Source organism: Fringilla coelebs (genome assembly GCF_963513975.1).
Source record: "Fringilla coelebs genome assembly, chromosome: 2".
Lineage (NCBI taxonomy): Eukaryota > Metazoa > Chordata > Aves > Passeriformes > Fringillidae > Fringilla > Fringilla coelebs.
Window position 1 is genome coordinate 71,928,302 of NC_140029.1, and position 21,334 is coordinate 71,949,635.

General features: G+C 37.2%; 1 protein-coding gene across 1 annotated transcript in view; it reads left to right on the plus strand.

Moving 5' to 3' along the window:
• The window catches only part of MIPEP (mitochondrial intermediate peptidase), a 65,634-nt gene that overhangs the window by 18,892 nt on the left and 25,408 nt on the right, over positions 1-21,334 (plus strand). Inside the window, exons 11-15 of the mRNA XM_084201323.1 lie at positions 8,988-9,141; positions 10,084-10,161; positions 11,127-11,331; positions 14,088-14,197; positions 19,066-19,140. Of these exons, the coding sequence (XP_084057449.1) occupies positions 8,988-9,141; positions 10,084-10,161; positions 11,127-11,331; positions 14,088-14,197; positions 19,066-19,140 (622 nt within the window). The remainder of the gene's footprint in view (positions 1-8,987; positions 9,142-10,083; positions 10,162-11,126; positions 11,332-14,087; positions 14,198-19,065; positions 19,141-21,334) is intronic.

Consider the following 21,334-nt stretch of genomic DNA (forward strand, 5'->3'; position numbering starts at 1 on the left):
GTCAACAGGATAATAATTTTTCTCACAAAATCCCCCAAAGAGGTCAGGAGATACCAGGGACTACATATAATAGCCGCCGATAAGAATTTTTGCCTGGCAGCTAATTTGCATTTGTTAAGAGTCTGAATGCTCGTGTTCTGAAGAACGGTGATCCTAATTCAAATATCCCTAATGTTCAATTTTATAAAAAGCATTCTTAATAGAATAGATGAAAGTCATGTTGCACAAAACAGATTTAGCCTCTTTCCATAGACACAGCTTAAATGAAAGTGATTTTAGGAGTCTGCATTTTATTTAGACTCAGTGAAGTCATAGAAGATTAGAAATAATTATTTATAATCACATACTAAATCTTTGTTTCTCACAGGGGCACAGCCTTTTTGTTTGAAGCCTGCTGTTCTTGAAGAATAACCAAACCTCATTGTGTCAGTTAACTTCTTTTTATAATAGTTTTTTTAATTGGTTTGGCTAGTTTGCTTCTCTTAAAAATACTGCTGGGCTGTAAACTGTGAAAGTAAAGTGTCTGAATTTCTTAAATGTAGTTTATCCTTTAATAAGAAGTAGGAATTTACATTAAAGAAACTACAGCTTTCTTTATTTCTACTTTTGTTGGGAGGCTACTGAGATTTCTCTTCGTAAAGTTACTTAGCTGACATTCTGACATAGAGTATATGAGAAAATTTTCATTCTTTCTTGGGCTTTGTTATAAATACAAATGCTTTGGCATTTGAAATCAGAGGTTCAGAGTGAGTTACTGGAATATGCAAAATGAATACAGAGCAAACCTATTATGTTCCAGTTTGTGTTTCAGTCTTTTACAGTTTTCGACATGTAAGCATGAGAGTTATGCAATTCTGCAGGAGAAACAATTAATTTAAGGTTCATTATTACAATTAAAGGGAACTCTTTCAGTCTTGATTTTTATCTTTCTTAAGTCAAAGCAGCTTAACTGAAAGTTTGGCACAGAGGAAAATTATTCTTTTCCATTGTAGAGGAGTTCACATATGTATTTGTTGATGCTGTTACTGATTTGTGCAGGGTGAATGTGTGTTGCTGTCCCCTTTTTTTTTTACATAAATGCTATATTTCCTACATTAAAACTAAAAGCAACCTTTAAAAAAGAAATTATTAATATCTAGGCATGTACAAAATCCTTGATTTCAGGAAGTCTTCTTTTAGTTTAATCATTGTGTTTTCTGATGGGTGTGTGTGTCTGTAATGGATAGAAGTTTTGATACTTCCTTTTCCTGTTCTTCCAGAATTATATTTAGATCCTTTAAGTTTCACATAATGGCTTAAGAAAAATTCATGTGTTTAAATTCAAGGGTAGTTGGGAAAATCTTTTTGTAGCAGAGCAAATTGCAAATATCAAAAATCAATCCATACCTGCATTTTTTTTTACTGGGGATATACTAGTGGAAATGTTACATGGTAAGGAATCTTTTTGACTGGAGTATATAGTTCTTTGCAAAGTTAACACCATCTGAGATCCATCTCTTTTGCCTGCATTTTCAAAGGCAAATTGCCATAGAAAGCACCGTGCTCTTCATCCTTTTGGGATTCAGCTATCCAACATGCAGTCCAGTTGGGAAGCCTAAGTTACAGCAAGAAGCAAGAGCTCATAGCTGACCTCTAGACTTGTTCTAGTTGCCTCTAACTGGTACCTTATGAAGCTTGAAAGTGTCATAATATTTGTGTCTGCCCTTTTCTGGTGACATGGGCATCCTAAGGCCCAGAACTCACATTTTAAGCAAAAGGGTATCCAGACAGGGTGTTTGATTCTTGCCCAGGCTTGCTTAGCTGCCCTGAATCTTTTTTCTTCCTTAGGAAATACTGTAACCATGTTTCCATGTGTTTGCCAGCTTTGGAGACAGCAGTACAATGTCTTTCTGGTGATCTTACTCCACCACGTGCAGAAGAGTCTGTCTGCTCTTCTGAGGCTGCAAATTACAGCATACAAGAAAACCTGTCTTCCAGGTCTCCTTTGCAATAGTTATTGTCGCTAAATGCTGTCTGTCTCCAGAACATTAACCTTTCTTCCTAGTAGCAGTAACCCTTAGCAGAAATTTTACTGGTAGCAAAGTGCCTGTTACTGTAGTTCAGTGTGGGTCATGATAATTTCCTTTCTGATTTCTTTTCCCAAAAATACTTGAGTGCACTTCCTGTTGGAGATAAAATCGTAACTTGTCTGAATAAATGTGGAGGCCGCTTGCCAAAGAGCGTGCTCATCCTAAAGCAGCTGCTTCTTGCAGTTTTATTTCAAATTTTTACTATTTGTTTTAAATAGAAGGCACAAATCTGTACAACTGTTCAAGCTTACAGTTGATAACAGCTTGAAAATTGTGCATAAAGTGAGTCTTAGATTGGTTGCTGCTTTAACGTGTAGTATAATAAAAATAATTATATGCACAGTAGGGTCATCAACATTTATTAACATGTAGATTATGAAGACAGCTGTGCTCTCGCTAGTGAGCATTTCAAGGGCAGGCTATAAGCTAAAGCACTTTGGAAATTCTGCTCCTTTTTATCTAAGTCAGTCAGTATCAGCTAATTCATTGACTGAAGTTGTACTTTCATTCCATCAATTGAAAAGTAATGTGCGGTGGAATCCCAGAATCACAAAATTGTTGGGGTTGAAAGAGACCTCTGGAGATAATCTAGTCCAACCCCTTGCCAAGGCAGGAATGCCTTGGTTTTGGTAGGGTTTTCTTGGGAGGCTTTAGTCTGCATTTACAAATACACTTGATTTCATGTTTGAAAGAATAGGGATCAAAGAAGCACCATACACCTGGGATAGAAGATGGGGAACTTTGAGTTTTCCCTTTAGCTTCAGGAGAAATTAATTTTACAGTTTTGGATCAGCCCTCAAAAAGGCTCTGCATCCTACACAGACAAGTTCTGTCTTTGTTACTGGGCAATTTAAAATGCTAAAGGAGTGTATTGAGAGAAGTCTTCATCTTAAAGTTTTATGTGTTTTTTTACAAAATCTGGCCCAGATCAGAGTGTGTTTTGAAGGTACAACCTGAGACCCTTTAACAGCAGGAGAATTTTCTTTGAAAGGACTGAAGGAAGAGAAGTTTCGATTGCTGTCACAATCACAGTCCCCTTTGCTGCCGACAGTTGAGCTACCCCGTTTTTTGATTGGTATGAATTTGAATGCCAAAACACTGTGCCTGGGAAATGTGTTCTTGCAGTTCCACTAAGACATGAAACTGTCAGTAACTGAGATTGGGTAATCATTTGCTAGCTAACAGATGCTTTTTTCTTGTCATCTGGAAACAATGAAGTTGCTAATGACTGCTACCATTTGAGTGTCTGAAATCAACCAAGAATCTTCAACAAGGGAGCCTCTACTTTGTAAACTCTTCCAAATACTTTCCTATCCACACCCATATGCCAGATTTAAGTTTTAGAGATCTAGTAGAGATTGCAGCATTTCCTGTTCTGTTCATTGAGTATTTTTATTTTTGGGAAAGGTTCAAATCTTTAAATTTCTCCCCTTTTCCCCAGTATCCTCTAATCTTTTACCTAGTGTTGCACCTTTTATTTTTCAGTGAGTAGCATTAAATCTTGAAGGTGGGGACTCAGAAACAAGTCAGTCATATGCTTGCTCTTTCCACTGTAAGGCAAGACCATCTATCAGTAATAATCCAGGAGCTGAGGTTTTGGTTATAGAACATAAGTTTCAGATAGCTGAAGTTTCAGCTAATTGCTGTTCCTAGGTAAGCCCAAAGAGAAAGTTTTCCTGGAATCAGTGCAAGTTTGGGGTTAGGTTTTTTTCACTTAGAGTTGGTTGTATTTAATTTGTGAAAATAGAGTTCACGTATGAGGCAGGACCAAATTCAAAACTTGGGAATTGAATCTGTGTTTTGGTGTCTGGAATGATTACTGGTTAGTGGGTGTAGACTGGTATTTAGACAAAGATTTTTGAAGATGTATTACACACTTTTTAGAGGAGTAGCTTTTTTTTCACTACCCAATACTCATTTTGAAGTATTATTGGTTATTATAATCTGATTGGGATAATTGCTCTATATTATGGGTTTTAACTCCTCTCTACATAACTCCTCGGACATTGCATTGGCTAGCAAACAGTGGATGCCAGATAACTCAAGGTATAATAATCTCTGCTGACTGCTGCCAGGTGTGTCCAGAAGTAAGTTAAATATTCAGTCTGTGGCATAAGACTCTACTGGTATTTGAGGGTTTTTCAATATCTTCAGCTTTGATTTTTTTTTTTTTTTTTTGCACACTGGTGTAATAGGCAAGGCAGAAATGAAAAATTGAGATCAGAAGTAGAAACATTTTTGCTTTGGCATTCTGTATAAAAAAATGCTGTTTTTCAAAACTTTTTTTCAATTTTCCATTGGCAAGAAGAACATTAACACACATCTTTCATTAAATGTGGGAGAGGTTTGATCCTGGCAATGTTCTAGCAGAAGGGACTGACATTAACTTTATGTAGTTTCTATTAAAGTGGTTGTTTAGTCAGGACCTCATTGTACTCAAAATGTCAAGATTGTGACATCTTCAAACATTAGCCAGAGTAGGGGGCTAGTTCCTCTGGGAAGTCTTCCTTTAAGGCATTATAGTCTGTAACTACTGTTTTTCTGAGGGGGTGGATAAGTATCATGCTTTTTTCAAAGGACAAAGCTATTGCAGACTGACTTCCTGCCGCCACCCCATCCTCTCTCCCCACTTTGGACAGTGACAGTATGTTACAAAGTATTTATCAGAAAACCTTCTTCACATACTTTTCATCCTGGGGTGGGGTCATGGGGACATTATGCTTGTTCAAGAAATGCTGAGAATGAGAAGTAGGCATTGATCTTCTCCCTGCAATATATCAGTGTCAGCTGTTCTATCCATGAAGAAATATCATTGCTTTGTCCCACTAGTACATCTCTGTGTATTTGACTGAAATGAAATTAAACTTTCTTTCAGAGGTTGTTTTGTTCCACCCATCCAGCAAACACATTAATCCAGTATTTCAACTGAATGTGGTAATCCTTTGTCATTAGTATGAAACATTGTCTTCCTCTGATAAAGCTGGAATCTATCTCATGCTGCAGCTGTGTGCTCTTAGTCCTAGGTTCCATATGACATCTTCACAAAGTAGTTTGAGTTGGAAATTTTCTCTGGAGGTCATCTGGTCCAGCCCCCTGCTAAAGCAGGGTCTGCTAGAGCTGACTGTCCACGATCATGTCCAGGCAGCTTTTTCAGTATCTCCAAGTTGCAAGACTTTGTAGCCTCTAAGGATAACCCGTGCCAGTGCTTGCTAATGCTCACTGGGAAAAAAATGTTTGCTGATGTTAAGATGCAACATCCTGTGTTCCATTCTGTGCCCAATCCCTCCCATCCTGTCACTGGGCAGCACTGAGAAGAGCTTGGCTCTGTCCTTTTTGCATCTTCCCTTCAGGAATTTATACTTCTCAAGATCCCTTAGAACCTTCTCTTTCCAAGGCACAGCAGTGTGGCTGTGTCTCTTCCTGATGAGCTGAGCACTGGGCGCAGCACTTCAACACTGGACACAGTGCTGAGTAGAGCAAAAGGGTCGCCTCCCCTAGCCTGCTGGCCATGCTCTTCCTAATGCACCCAGGGTGTTGGTCACCTTCTTTGTGGCAAGGGTCCCTCACTGGCTCATGCTTAACTTGGTGTCCACCAGGATCCCCCCAGGTCCCTCTATGCAAAACACCTTTCTTGCTGGGTCTGGGTGTCCCCCAGCACATACTGGTGCATAGGGCTGTTCTCCCCAGGTACAGTGGAAAACTTTTTGAACTTCTTGAAGTTCCTGTCAGCTCATTTTATCCTGTAAGCCTGTAAAGGTCCCAGTGGATGGAAACAAGACCCTCTGACGTATCAGCCACTCCTCCCAGTTTGGATGACAGTTTGGTGTTATCTGTCAATGACTAGACCAGACAGGACTAGACCCAGTCCTGACCCCTGGAGCACACTGCTGGTCCTTGGCCTCCAAGCAGCCTTTGTGGCACAGATCACTCTCTGTGCTCTGCCATTCAGCCAGTTTTCTGTCTGCTCATCCAGCCCATACATTGACAGCTTCTCTGTGAGGATCTTATGGGAGGCAGTGTCAAAGGGCTCACTGAAGTCCAAGGAGGTGATGTGCTCTCCCCATTTCTGCCTGGCCAGTTATTTCATCATATAAGGTTATCAAGATTTTTAAGTGTAACTTGTCTTTGCTGAATCTATATTGACTGCTCCTGGTGACTTTGTCTTTCATGTACTTGGAAATGGTTTCCAGGGTTAGCTAGTCCATCAAAAAAAAATTCTGCTCTTCAGAAAATTTTGAGCAGTCTCTACACATCTTTTGATTTTTCTTATTTCTTGTGTAAAAGTTATCTAATTTCATGAAATGTTTTCAAGGGGCTGTTCTTTAATTTCTTTTTATTTTCATGTTCTCTTATCCTGCAGCTGAACTCACTGTTGGGAGTAACATGTTTTAATTTTCTGCAGCTGTGAAAATCTGATGTTTTATGAATGTGAGCTGTTGGTAGTGTTAAATTTTGATTTACTGAAGTGTGTGTTTGTAGTGCTGTATCATATGTTTCTGTCTTGAAATACCTTGTACTCTTGTCTCTTCTCCCACTGGGCAGGGAGGAAATAGCTCAGGAATCCTGGGTGATAGTGGATGTCTGAGAGGGAGGAGGGTGTGCAGGCTTTGCAAATAAGTGTAGATTTGGCAGGACTGGTTGAAATGCACTCAGCAAAAAAACCCTGCAAAGAGCCCTTGTGCATTGTAGCCACTTGAGCTTGTCTGTGGTGTGTTTTGAGACAGTACTTTTGTAGCCAGATATTATTTAAAGAAGCAATTCTTTGAATTACAAATGGAAAACTCAGGTTACTATTCATAGTGGCATGTAGGATGATAGTACAAGATTTTAAAGTGATATGACAAAAACCAGTTCTAAACTGTTATGGAGGTTGTTATGATTTGCTGCCAAAAGAAGGGTCATTTCAACTGGTCTTGTAGTCTGTATGCAGGGAGAGCTTCAGAGCAGACTCAGGAGGTCTGAAGCACTTACTGGTGTGTTTTAGTTTTCATGGTAACAGTCTGGCAAGAAGGCAATCACAGGGCGATTCTGTAAAAGTGTGGAGACATCTGAGATTTACCTGCTGAAGCTTTCCAAAAAGGGCCACTGTTGAAAGCATTCAATTCTTAGGAATTACTGAGTTAAAAATTCTTAGGATATTCAACACATACCCTGTAATTCTGTACACTGGGGTGGAAGGGGCAGTTCTGTGTGTCTATCCGTGTCTTTTGTACTCCAAATTTCTGTGGCTTATATAAAAACTAACTCATCTCTTCTGCTTTTTTTTAGAGACTTGCTTTCAGTCTTTTTATCTAACTTGATCTAAACTGATTTATATAATGCTTATTCCTTGAGTGTAATGACTTTTTGACTAAGAAGGAAAACATGTACATGGAAGCGTGCAGTGTGTGAATTTAAGTGTGAAGTTCTTGAAAAACTGTCTGTATGGTAGAAGCAAAATCTGCTTTATTTTCTATGTTCTAGTATAGTTTAAAATAGAATGGAATACACAGACTTTAGCTTCTCGCATTTGTGATGTGAAAATAAGCAAAATCTTGTACCTCAACATATCATGGCTTGGAGGAGTAACTCCACCCTGCTGTGCCTCACAGCTCAGTAATGCCCATCAGTGAATCGGAGCTGTGATTGTAAGCAGCACTTTGGCAAATGAAGTATCCCCAGTGGGCTTCTTTTTCAGGTCTTCTCTGTGGGAGTGGGAAGGAAGGGAGAGTAGGTGTGTGTGTAGGGACTAGCTGGTTCTTTCACAGCTGGTCAGTAACTAAGCCTTTTGATCCCAGGCATTAAAACAGCATGATTCTCATATTTGGTGTCCAGCTATTGTAGTTTAACTGATGTATGTGTAAATTTCAGTGACTGTGATTGTCTAGAGTTAAACAGTCTTTACTCTCAGACCCTAGAAAATAGTATAAAATAATGATTGGGCTTTGTATGTGAAAAGAGAGGAGTTTTTTTGCCATTTGGGGTACACACAGTTACAAGCAGATTCCACTTCTGATTTTGCTATTGGCTCAAAAGCGTTGTGTGCTGCTGATCAGCTTCTGAAAGGAGTAATTTAGCAAAGCATTTATTTGCTTGATACACTTGTAGTGTGTTTACTTGTTAGGGTCAGAGTCTCAGGGAGTGTAAACCCTTCTACAGACTGCATACATCTCCAAACCCCTTTTAAAATTTTTTATTCATTCTGTTTATGTGTGTGCATGCAGATACATGATGTCTTCCTACCTATGTCTTCTGTACTACATCTTGAGCATAGTTGGCTGAGGTTAGGCTCAGGAAGCTATGTGGCCTGTGTTAGGCCATGTTTGAAATCCATGTTGCATACTGAAATTTTCAGGTGGCTTGCAGCTGTAAGATATTTTCTACATGCTTCGAGTCCCCAGAGCTTGAGGTGTGATTTTTGTGTGGGAGGTGATTGTGTCTACTTGGTGTTTCTGTTGCTGCAGTGAAAGGCAAGACTGCAGAGTCAGCAGTGCTTACCAGTTGGTTTCCTGCCCTCGCTGGGGATTTGGCTTTTACCACAGCCAAAGCCAGCTTGTTTTTCTGATCAGTCACACGATGCAGCCTTGGCGTGGGAAAGGCACTTAAGTGCCAGTGGCCTCTTGAGTATCAAAAGCCACTGCTTGGCCACCCATCATGTTGCCATGGTCTGTTTGGGCTGCATGTTCACCACATTTCTGAAAATCATAGTTGACATCTGTTGAATTTGGTATCCAGATTTGAATATAAGAAAAATTGAGGTACTGCAAAGCACTGTGTCTGTAACTTGGTTTCAGTATTTGAAAAATAAAGCCAAACATGCTTGCTGAGGGTCTTTGGGATAAGCTGGTGTATTTTGTGACATCCTGGGGCTTGAAGGTGAGTACTGTAGTTTATGTAGGTCTGCTGACTGACTGGTTTGGGATTTTTGTATTCCCTTAGGTACAACATTGATCCTGGCTTGTACTGTCCATTTTTCTCTCTTGGGGCGTGCATGGAAGGTTTGAACTCTTTATTCAGTCAGCTCCTAGGGATCTCTCTCTATGCTGAACAGACAAAGAGAGGAGAGATTTGGTCTGAAGATGTTCGAAAGTTGGTAAGTATTCTTGTTCCCAGCATCTGAAACCAAAGGGAAGATAACCAAGGTAGTGTGTTCCTGTGAGCCATGAATCAAAAAAAAATTACTTGGATACCTATCAAAAACACAAACTAGTTGTCTAATTTTAGTTGAAGTTAGACCTCAAGAGCTTTATCATCTCTTTAAGTGCCTTTTGGATGTTTGGTATTTTATGGCCTTTTAATAGCTCTGTGTCAAGGATGCCTGGATCAGAAACAGTTTCTGTTTGGAGATTACTGTTGCACCTTTCTGAATGGGCACTGTTAGTTTTAGTTTCAATTTGTAGATGACCGTCCATGACTAGAATGCTGGAGGTAGGTGTGTGTCCTGGCTGTCATGTGTCTTTGCCTCTTTTTTTTTTTTTTTTTTTTTTACTCTTAAAGTCATCTTTTGAGATTTTTACTTTTATTTTTCTTCCCTCTTTTTAGGGGAGGGTGGAAATCAAAACTTGGGCAGTAACTTACTCATCAGGTTCCCAAGTTCCTCTGTTGTCCTCCTACATTTATTCATTGCCAGATCTTCTCCACAGCTCTTCTATCCTCAGCCTGCAGCAAGAGATGCTGTTCTTTATATACTGTGGGGCAATTTATAATTACTCCTTACTCTTTCTATTTTTATTTCTGTGGTAGATCACCTTCTGTTTATCATTTGTGGGCTTTTTTAACACAGAAAGTACTTTTAATACTAATCTGTGACTAGCTAGTTTGGAGTGAAATGCAGAAATGTCTGCTGTTTGAGATACAAGACATGAATTTTGTCCATATATTTATTTTCAATTAAAATTAAGAACAGATTTTATATTAATTATTCCCAGTTTGTTTGTTGTTTCTTCATTATAGGTCTTGGGATTTGAGTATTATGTCTTCAATTTGCACGTTATCAGTGCTTTCACTGTGGAAATTATACTCTTTTTTTCTTCAGGCTGTTGTTCATGAAACTGAAGGTTTGCTAGGGTACATCTATTGTGACTTCTTCCAGAGACCTGATAAACCTCATCAGGTAACATTTATGATCTGACTTCAGCTTGGGTTTTATATAAGTAATGACTGTAGCATTAGTGCTATTTGTGTTCAATATAAATTTAGTAAAACTTTCCTTGTTTAAAATAAATTTAAACAGTGAATGTCTGTAACTTCATGTGTGGGTTTAGGTATTTTTTAGAGCAAACTTTCATTAAAAAAAACACCCAATAGGCTGAACTCAGACTCTTTGTGGTACAGAATAACAGGTGCTACAAAATGTTTAGAGAACTCTGTTTACAGAAATGGTAGATATTTAAACACTTGTTTTCTGGCCCACTGTTTACAAGTAGAAACAATCTGACATTTATGCTTTCTTTAAACTCAACTAATTTTTATTCTAAATTCTCTTTAAAATTGTTGATTATTCTAACTGTTGTGGCTCAGTCACTACCTAGTGCCAGTATATTTTGCAATAGGATGCAATACAGTAGACACTTCACTCAGTAGAAGCATCTGCAAATTACCACCTTTAATGAGGTGATGAGTGGACAAACTTTGAATCTACATTAGTTTGATATATAACTCTTTTGCTAGTAATTCACAATATACTAGTTGTGCTGTGTGGTATATTTTGTAAAGAAGTTACTGCTGAAGGTTGAGGAGAGAATTTAATCTCTACATTATGGATTTGACACATCAGTAAATTTCTTGTCACTAGCGATGCCTGTTAGAAAGTTTGAACAGTTTTGATAATTCTGAAACATAAAGAAATAATTTTATTTTCTAGAAGCAACACAGCCTTTCCTTTATGGAACAAAGTAATTTCTTTATGAATTTGAGGTATATGGTAAGGATGGAGAAACAGTGTTGTTCAATAGCAGCTACTTGTGTAGCTGAGTATATGTTCAGATTTGATTTAACAGTTTAGTTTAATTTAACCATTGTTTTAGTATCACTGATATAATGACATTGGCTGTCCATGTTTACTTTTACCTCGAAAAGGACTGTCACTTTACAGTTCGAGGAGGCAGGCTAAAGGAAAATGGAGAGTACCAGCTACCTGTAGTCGTTCTTATGCTGAGCCTTCCCAATTCAGCAAGGGGTGCACCAACGCTACTAAGTCCTGGCATGATGGAGAATCTGTTCCATGAAATGGGACATGCTATGCATTCTATGCTGGGGAGAACTCGGTACCAACATGTCACTGGTAAGAAAGTTATAGTCGTGATTTTTTTGTTTTAGTCAAATGTTTAATTTCCAGCCGAAAGGTGTAGATTAAAAAAAAATTAAAAGTAGAACAAAACAAAAGAATAAAAAGAGTATGAACCAAAAATGGTTGTCATGTTCATAGTTCTATACCCTTGATGATTTGAGAATACAGTATCAAATCTGCAGATATTATGTAAAACTCAACCAAACAACATTTGAATATTCTTTTTCTAATAAGAATTAGGTGTTTGTATCTCTTCTTTATGTACTGTTGATCTTCATTCTGTTGGCGTTATCCACTCTTTCAAGTTTCTTATGTGGAGTTCATAATCATTGGGATAGTTGGAGTTTGGGAAATAAGTTGTACCTGCTGTAAAACTATATTGAATCCTGGAAATGACTTACAAAAATGAATGAAGGAAAATCAGTGAATTAGTTCTTGCAAAGAGTAGTGAGAATATTGGCTGGCAGGTCTCTGGCTTCTATAACCTTCTGCAGTTGTGGCAAACAGGTCAAACACCCATGCTGGCTAAGGCTGCTTGGCATGCTACTTTTTTTACCTGTGGACAGCTTGGTATATTCTTTTCTATAATAGTGTGCTGGAAATCTCAAGTGCAGTAGACATTTACTTATTAAAAAATAGAAACCAAACTATCAAACATGAATCCCTTGTTTGAAGAATTAGTTTTTTTAATATGTTTTACCCTTTTTATGCTAATGATACAAAGGGGTGTTAATGTTAAGTTCATGTTTTATCAATAGATACCTTTGCACCCAGTGGAAAAATACTCTTTTTTTAAGTTGTCCATTTAAAATTAAAGTTGACTGAACTATTTTTATAAGTATGTCACTACTAGACCTTGTTAAAACAGATAAACACTGCATAATTCCTTCAGTATAAGCTCTGTATAGTCTTTGGGACAGCTAAGGGCTCTCCCCCACTCCTTCCACTCATATAGCCTTGCACATCTTGAGCTACAGGAATACTTACATGCCCAAAATAGCTACTTCAGTGTGAGTTCTCCTCTTGTGTTGAATCATGTGTTTCTGCATGTCAGACTCTTGAAGGGGCAGGAAGTGGCTAATTGTGGGGCTCAGATTTTCCAGGAGTCCCTGTGTATGGTTTCTGTGTTGCCTTAGCTCCGGGCACTCCTGCATCCCAGAGGATTTCACTCCAGATCTAGCATTGCAAAAGCAGCATTGGAGGTTGGAGGTCAGCTGTGTTGTTTCTGAAGAGAATCCTTTTTTAATGGATTTGGAATGTGCAAAAATCAAAGGGCTTGTCCTGGGGATGTCTGTTAGGGGCTGTCTACTCTCATGGAAGGCAAGGGTGGTAAACTATGGAAACGATATGACTACAGGCTATTCTGAGCACAAAAAAAAAATGACATTCTAGTTGAGATGAGCTGAGTAATTTGACATCTTTCCTGCTCTCTCTTGCCTTACTTTTCTTTAATTTAGAACTAAATGCAGATCATGCATTTTCAGAATATAAGGAGAGTTTTTGCTACCAAATGGATTGTTCAGCAGTGGTGCACAAACAGAACCACAGTTTTATGTGTCAATGCAGAAGTGCATATAGCTGATGTGTCTGTGAAAAGGTCAAGTGTGATCTGAAGTTACATCAGAGCTGTATCTAACAGCAGCAAGTATTAGAACGGTAAAGGTACTGGCGAGACCTCATGCAGTGTTTGGGCATGTTCATTTTGTGTGTCCAGTCTGGAGGTGAATTCAAACTGCAGCAGGTACAGAGAACTAGAATGGATAGTTTCATATCTTGCCTTTGGATAATGATGGCTCAGAGACAATACAGTTTCTCTCTATTTAGTAGGTAAAAACCAGTGTGATAAATGCTATTTGTATTAAAGAGCAGTATCAGTCTGAATCACTGAGTGCAAACAGATTATAAGTTAAGATTAAAAATTAGAGAAGGGTTTGTAGAAGTCGAAGGAGTGATTTTAAAACCAGTCTTCAAATAATATTAAAAGCAGACTGGGATTTAAGACTGATTCTGAATGTTGACCTTTTCTCTGGCAGCCCGGGATAGAGGTGATGACCTAGTCGGTCCACTATGAAAGCAGCAACTTTTCCATTTAATATAGAAATTAGAAATTCAGCTTTGATTTGGCAATGTGTTACACTTTTTAGTAACTTCCATTGGGTAAGATGCTGATAAAGATTAGAGTAAATAAGGTTTTTGGGAAAGTGTTTTTTGAAAATAGCTGAGATATTACCTCATTGCATTTACATAGAACGTCTTCAATCTGCAAGAGTGTTTCTTGAATGAATGACTCGGTATCATAAAGCGAGGTTAATATAAAGCATAAGAGAGCTCAGCAAACAGATGGAAGCTAAAACTTGTAACTGTGAATGGGATTAAGGCAGAGTTTTATTTACATTGTAGTTTAATTTAGGTTTAGGACACTTAAATAGATTTGGTGTTTCATGTAGGGCCAGTTTGGCTACAGTCTGGTTTAGTTTAAAAAGGGTGTGATCCAGAGCTTTATAAGGTGCCTCACCCAGCTGTTCAAATATTTTGTTTTACTTTGTGATTTATAGTAAAATGTGTAGGATTATAATGAAGCTTTTCTGGCAGTATGTACAATAATAGAAATAAAATATTGACTTAGTAAATGAAAGAACATTAAAGTTCACCAAAAGTCGAAATTGAAAGTTGCAAAACCTTTTGGGAAGAGTTAACTATTTGTTAGTGAAAATAGCAGATGCTAATGTGTGCAATTATTCTACCTCTAGGAACCAGATGTGCTACTGATTTTGCTGAAGTTCCCTCAATTCTGATGGAGTACTTTGCAAATGACTATCGAGTGGTTAACCAGTTTGCAAGGCATTATAAAACAGGACAGGTAGGGAAAAAATGTAAAATTTTGAAAATTGGAAAAAATGTATGTAGGGAAAGAATCATCTTTACATGTGTTATTAATTAATAATGTTTAAAATAAAAATGAACAATGGATAAAGTTATTTTAGTATTACAATTTCAGTTATTCAGAAAAAATGTTGTCATTGCAAAAAAGATAAATGTAATCTCTGTAAGAATACTAGGTTCTTATATCCTAGGTTCCAATTACATATTTAAAACTTCCAGCCTTTTTTTCCTGCAAGGTATAGTAGGTGAACAACTTCTGTGTGAATCAAGTGGTTTGGAATGATTTAATATCATTACAGGTAAGTTATGACAAAAATAGCATTTGTCATTGAACTCTCCAAGGTCTGTCTTAAAATAAAGCTCAGGTAACAAATCTTGGATGTAAATGGAAATTATCTGCAGTGTTTCAAAAATTCCATTTTTAGCACAGTGTAGGGCAGTGTGTGAAATATTTTGTGATGAAAAATATACTGCTCTATTTAGGATTATATTAGGATTACTTAGATTCTGTCAGTCATGAATTTCTGCATTAAAACTCTGATGATGCCATTCTTACATGAAGTTCTTTATCAGTCTGTTTCAAGGATCTGCTTTCTGTGGGGTATTTGGAAAGGAGTGCTCTTTGGAGCAAGGTGACTTTTGGTAGTCATTTTAAGACATGTTGTGTAGTGTTATAGTCCATTGAACAGTTAGGAAAATATGTTGTCTAACTTGTATTTTAATAGATACTGTCTGAGAAATTTGCTCTGTAATTTTTCTTTTTCTTTTTTTTTTTTTTTCAAGAGAGCAATTGTTTCTGCGGAATTGATTGCACTAAGAAAGGTCTCTTTGAAACCTGGGAATTAAACTCAGTTCAGGAGTGTTGATCATTTGTCTACTTGAATCCACATACAGAAATAGGGCTTTCTAATGTTCTCTATAAAGTTCATGTAGTGTTTAAACAGCATGGAGTTAATCTGATTGCATATGAGTTCAGAGAATGAGCTTCACTAAAACATCTGAAAGAGATTTGTAGAACATTATTTATGACTTTGTATTTTCAAAATGACTTAACAAATCTAAAGCATGTTTAGTTTCAGTGCTAAGAACCAGACATTGTGTCCCATTTGGCATTTCCATAAACTACTTCTGTTTATTGGTGGTGAAATCTTCCCTTTTGAGACAGCAATTGAGAGAGGTTTGATGTAGAAGTCCAGTCTTGAAGAGGGCAAGAATGGATTATGCTGGATGATGAGAAGAAGAGCCTGAAACTGCTCTGTGGCTCTTGAGAGCGTTAGATTCCTTCCTTTTAATGCTTTTTTAAAATTCTAGAATGCATTTTAAAGCCATTATTCAACATCTGTAAATCTGCTTTTGCTTCTATTGGTTCATCTAAGCTGACTTTAAGAATCTGATATCAGTTTTCTATGTTTGTCATTTAAATACAAATAGGTTGAAGCAACCTTTTCTGTTGTGTATATGTTATGAAGTACTTTGACTTGAAAGTCCCATCTCTCTTACATTTTCAACTTCACAAAGATCTTTTTGGGACTTAATTTCTCTGCTTGTTCCTTGATTAATTCTTTTGTTGTGCAAATAGGAAATTCGATTTTATTTGTTTCTCCGGTTTTTGATTTATTTGAAAAAAAAAAAATTAGTCCACTTTTCCCCCTTTTCAAGGGGAAGTAAGGAAGATGGACAAAAAAAGTAAAATTTGAAAATTGTGAAACCATTTAATCAGTATGTTGTTCTTTGTGACAACCACCGTTAATTTTCTTCTTATGGATTAAGACTGAGCTTCTGTGCTAGAAGGCTGCTAGAAAGCTGTTTTCTTCACCAGCTACACCAACAGAGCCTGCTGGATGTTGGCAGAAGGTGGACTTGCTGCAGACCCAGTTTGTGTTGGAGGCAATGCAGATAATTTTACAAAGCATCCTTCTTTTGGTGTTGCTGCATCTACACTCTAGTTTTTGCATGTAAACTTCAGGTGGTGTGGTTTCTAATATTTCTACTGAGCATAATTGCATCAGAAAAACTTGTCAGTGTAATCTCATTTTATATTATCCATTGCTATATAAGTCAGTTGTAGAAGGATTCATCTTTGAGGATCTGCACTTACAGTCAGTGCTTATGCTTGTGGGAAGAGGAGGGGGAAGAGATGTTTTGATGACTAAAACATGTGAACTGTTGAAAATTGTATTTTAGTAGCATTGCGGGAAAAGAAATTGATGGGCAGACCTTCAAAGATGAGAGCTCATTTAGATGTAGATCATGAGGTTCTGGTCCAAAATATCTTGGCGTTTATAGAAAGCTTGTCTCTGCTTTCTGTCCCTTTTGAAAGGTTGTGCTGTTGAATGTTGAAGATTGACAAAACTTGCAAGCTCTCCTGTCAAAAGGAGCAGGTCTTTTGAACTTAGTTGAAAAAGCTGGCCAGTACAAATCTATTTGTTTCAAGAAAATAGCAAGCCTAGTTTTCCTTTCATCCAAAAGATGACTCAAACCAAAAAATCCTTGAGATAAAATTAATAAATAGAGAGTACTGTAATAATTAGTTACTAAAGTTGGATTAGTCAGGTGAGCTCATGAAGTCAAGCCATACTAAAGTGGGAACATTACAGTACTTAAGCAGACAGTCTGGTGCATGGGTGCCATTCTGTAACACTGTGATTTTGTTTAATTTCATTTGTGAAGTGCAGAGATATGTGGTAGGTCTGAGCTAAATAATTTTAAGCTTGTGTGTCTTTGGAGGCTCTCTTGAAGAAAGGCCAGTGTTTCAGCTGTTCAAATTTGAACTGAGTTCATTTTTCACAGAGATGGAATTACAAAGACAGTATTGTATTAGCATGATTACAAGAATAAGCCCACAGATAGTACAGTTGTAATGTGTTGTGATTACTACACAACCGTAAGGAGTTAAGCATGCTTTGGAACACAGGGAAATCTTTTCTTTTAGCCACCATGAAAACTGAAAAATTCATTCCAAGATCTTAAAGTTACTTAATGGAGAAGGATAGAAGAGTGGACTCAAAGTAAAGCCTGTAGTATTTAAATTTTAAAAATTGAATGGTTATTCAATGACATGGTTTTAGGCAAAGTTCAGTGAAGTCTTTCTTTTAGAAGGAAGATGACAGAGAGTTCATCTTTCAGGAGAAGTGGAGTAAGAATTTAAATTCATTCAGCTGCTTATTAAACAACTGTGTGAGATCGTAATGGAGCAAGGAGGAATAGTTTCTACTGCCTGAAACAGTACATGCTCCAGTTCAATACCTCAGTGTATCTGTGTGCATGACATTGACAGAAACATACCTTGGAGTGGAGTTGTGATCTTTGAAAAACACTCTGGAGTCAAATTCTGCTTCTCAGAACTCTTAAGATCCCAAAGGTGTTTTGGGAAAGATAAGTGACTTCTTTATCAATTTAAATTCTTTCAATTTAATCTAATTTTGGCAGTGTTTTTCTGGTGCCAAATCCTGCTTGGTTGTGAATTATGATCACAATACAATCTTTTAGCCTGGTCAGTAACACTGATAGATTTAAGAAAGACATAAGTGTTTTTTCCTCCTTTGCCTTTTTGTCAACAGGTGGTCATAAGAGTGACCTGTACTTTAATCTTGATTTTACTTTTGCTTTCATCTTGATTCTTTTGATTTTCTGCCTTATTAAATTCTTTGGTTCTATACCATGCTTGACCTAGCTAACTTTTGACTTGGAGAAGAGGTTGCAAGCCTTAGCAAGTACTGCATAAAGCAGCTGTGCAAGCAGAGAATTTTTCTTGCCTGCTTCAACTCTGAGATTCTAGAGTCAATTGATAAAATTTCTTCACTTAGGTGTACCTTCTCTGGAGCTGGGTTTTATTCTGTGAACATTGTTTGTCTGGAATTCATATAATTTGCAGAGAATCTAAACATATGGCTCTGCCATATCTGTAGACTTTCTTGGTTTATTTCTTGAATGCTTCAACACGCTATAAAAGCATAGGTATGACTTTAGAGTCAAGTTTAATACCTAGCATCCCTATCACATAGAGATGCTAGGTATTAAACATAACTCTATACATGTTGTACAATTTGTAGTACCTTTCTTAATATTTTAGCAAGAATGCAGTTTGGTTAAGGAAGCTGCTAGGGAAAAAAAGAAGAAAGTGTTTGTTAGGAAAAACGTCTCTTGAAAAGCTTCAGCAAGTAGTGGAAGAAGCATAAGGTCAAGCATTCATAGACAGATGTTCTTAAAAATGTGGCATTAAAAAGTCTTTGGATGTTTTTGCAGACATCTGGATGGAAAGTTAAAAGGTTTTTTTATAATTACTTGAAAAGTGTTTCTGACTTTTCAGTATGTGGTGGCATGGATAGTTTTATTGCCATAGATGTGGAATAAATTTAACTTTGTTAAAAATTTCAAAGGGTAGATATTTACTGTTCAGTACAGCTAAATATTTTTATGTGGGTTAGGGTTGAAGGATGCTGTCTCAGTTGAATTTATGAAAACCCAGTATTATTAAGCTGAGTATTATGAATTATATGATGTGGGAGAGGTTTAACTGCTCCAGTCTGTTCTTTATGTCTAAAAATAGTAATAACATCTTTAATAGACATATAAGGGAATGTGGAATCAGTTTATAGAAAAACAAACAGATTTCACTTAATGATTTCTCTATTGCTATGTGGATTAATGCTGATATCTTAATTGGCCATTTAATGCTTTGTTTGGCAAATATTTCCTTCCTCAATGCAAAGCACTTCAAATGTGTTTTATTACCACCAGGCATTTTTTGTGTGTCTTCAGCCCCTTTTAATAATTAGCTATTTAAACACAATTTATAAATAAACAATAAGTCTAAATGTGACCTGTTGTTTTTTTTTTTTCAAGCCACTACCAAAAAACATGGTGTCAAGACTATGTGAGTCCAAAAAGGTGTGTGCTGCAGCTGATATGCAGCTCCAGGTATGTGTTTTGCATTCTAGTTTCTACTCTCTATTCAGCACTTACAAAACGTGTTTTTGTTCTTATAATTTGACCAAATCTTTTATTTTTATGTAGATGTGTTATCTAAGTATAAGAAAATTAATTAAACGAATGTATTTTTATATTAACTTATATGTTTGTTTTTTTGAAACATGTTCTGTGTTGTCTGCTTAAACCTAAATGCTTACATCTATAGGAAAATATAATGAAAACTACAGCTTTTGAAAATGGTTGGATTATTGGAATTCCCAAAGGTAGTTTAAGATTGAATTCTTGAGTTAATGGAATAATTTAAGGAGAATTTGAAGTAGAGGAAGTATTGTGTACCATGGATCATTAAAATATAGTAGGACTGAGAAATACAGGCTACCACAGTAAAATCAAACCAGCACATCTATTTAGTAGAACATGATTTGAGTTCCTTGTCTTCTGCACCTCCAGATGAAAGTGGCCACTTGTCACATCAAAATTGCTGGTTGAGCTGTAAGGATGTAAGACCTTTCTCACAGTGTTAGGAAAAGTAACTGAAATCGTAAACCTTTCTTTTCTGTGGGTAGGTGTGATTGTTTTTTGTCATGTGATTGTCACATAGTGATTTGCATAAACAATCAGTGATGCTGTTCTTCAAAAGAAGTAAAGGAAATCAGAGTTCTATCTAAAATGGTATTTGGTCTTTTTCAGTCCTGCAACAGCAGTTCTCAGATGTGTACAGTAGCATTAGCATCCAGCCAAGTTTTTTTTACCCGTAAGCATTTGGCTGTGCTTAGTGTGCTACAAGTTCTTACTGTGTGATTTTTGGGATTTTGCTTTCTTCCTTGTTTTGCCTTAAGCCTGAAGCATATAGTATTTCCTTCTACAATTAGCCTGGTGTTTAGGTGAGATAACTCTGCTAATACTTCAGTGAAGGTTAGTTACTGAGATGTGAAAAAAACCCCATTTTACAGATCTTTGGTATTTCTCCCTTTCAGAAGTGGCCAAATTGTCACAACCCTGTCTACAAACCGGAGTTGGGCTGGCTAATTGAAGTTGATTTGAAAGAGAAACTTCAATATTTGCAGTTTTCTCTGTGCAGTTACATAGAAGACTTTAAATTAATCAGAAGCCTGGAGTGTGGACTTGTATACATGTCATTTACACTAGTCAAAGCCAGACTGAACACTGTTTTCAGTATATACATGTATTTTTCCTTGGTTGAATTTAGTGGACTTTTGAATTGGACTTTTGAATTGTGCTTTCAGTGCAGTGCTGGCTGTCAGCAGCCAATGTTGGCTGGGCAGGTGCTATCTGTGGCTGTACCTCTGTGACATGGAAAATATAACTGCACTCTCTCTACAGGTCTGATTTTAATATGCACACTGCTGGCTTTGAAAGATTCTCATAGACATGTCTCATAATCCAGAAAGAATGTGGGCAAGAATATAAATAATTAATGCAGGAGGTTTTTATTGGGGAAAAAATTCTGGATTGAAATTAAATTTATACTGTGAATGCTTAATTGAAGACTTTTACTCATGGGGGCACAACACATGTACAGATTAGTAACCACCAAAGTGTTGATGAGGTCCTTTGACACGCACCCTTTCTTTTCTGGTGTCTCTGTCCAGAACAGCTATGTATCAGTCTGTCAGATTTCTTTTAACTTTTTATATGTATTTGCTATGATCTTGTCAAGGTTTGAGACCAAGCTGGCATTGTGGAGGCTAAATGGGCTCAGATATCGAGCAATGTAAGTCACACAGATATTCACAAGTGACATGGCCTCCCTGTTCTGTGGTGAAGGAGAGAGTATTCCAAAAGGAGAAGTCATTGCATCAGTTGCTTGTGGTGGGGCTGTGCAATGTCCCTGCTGTTGTTGGCCCTCAGCTGCTCCTGGGTCTGTCTTGGAGTCATTCCACACCCTGTGGCTCAAGAACACCCACTTCTGGTGGGCGCAAGTTCCCATAGGTGCCTAGTGGTTGACTGGTGCTGGCAGTGATGCAGTGATTTAGCAGGCTGCTTGCTATCAAATTTTTCTTGTGTAAATTAAGTTAAACTAGTTTCAACGCATACCAAATGACCACAATGCCATACTGAATAATATTATTCATTTCCTACTTTCAGCACTATGTTTTTGGAGATGTCAGGTGTAAAACCTGCAGAAGTGTTCACTCATTTCAAAGAGACAAATTGGCAG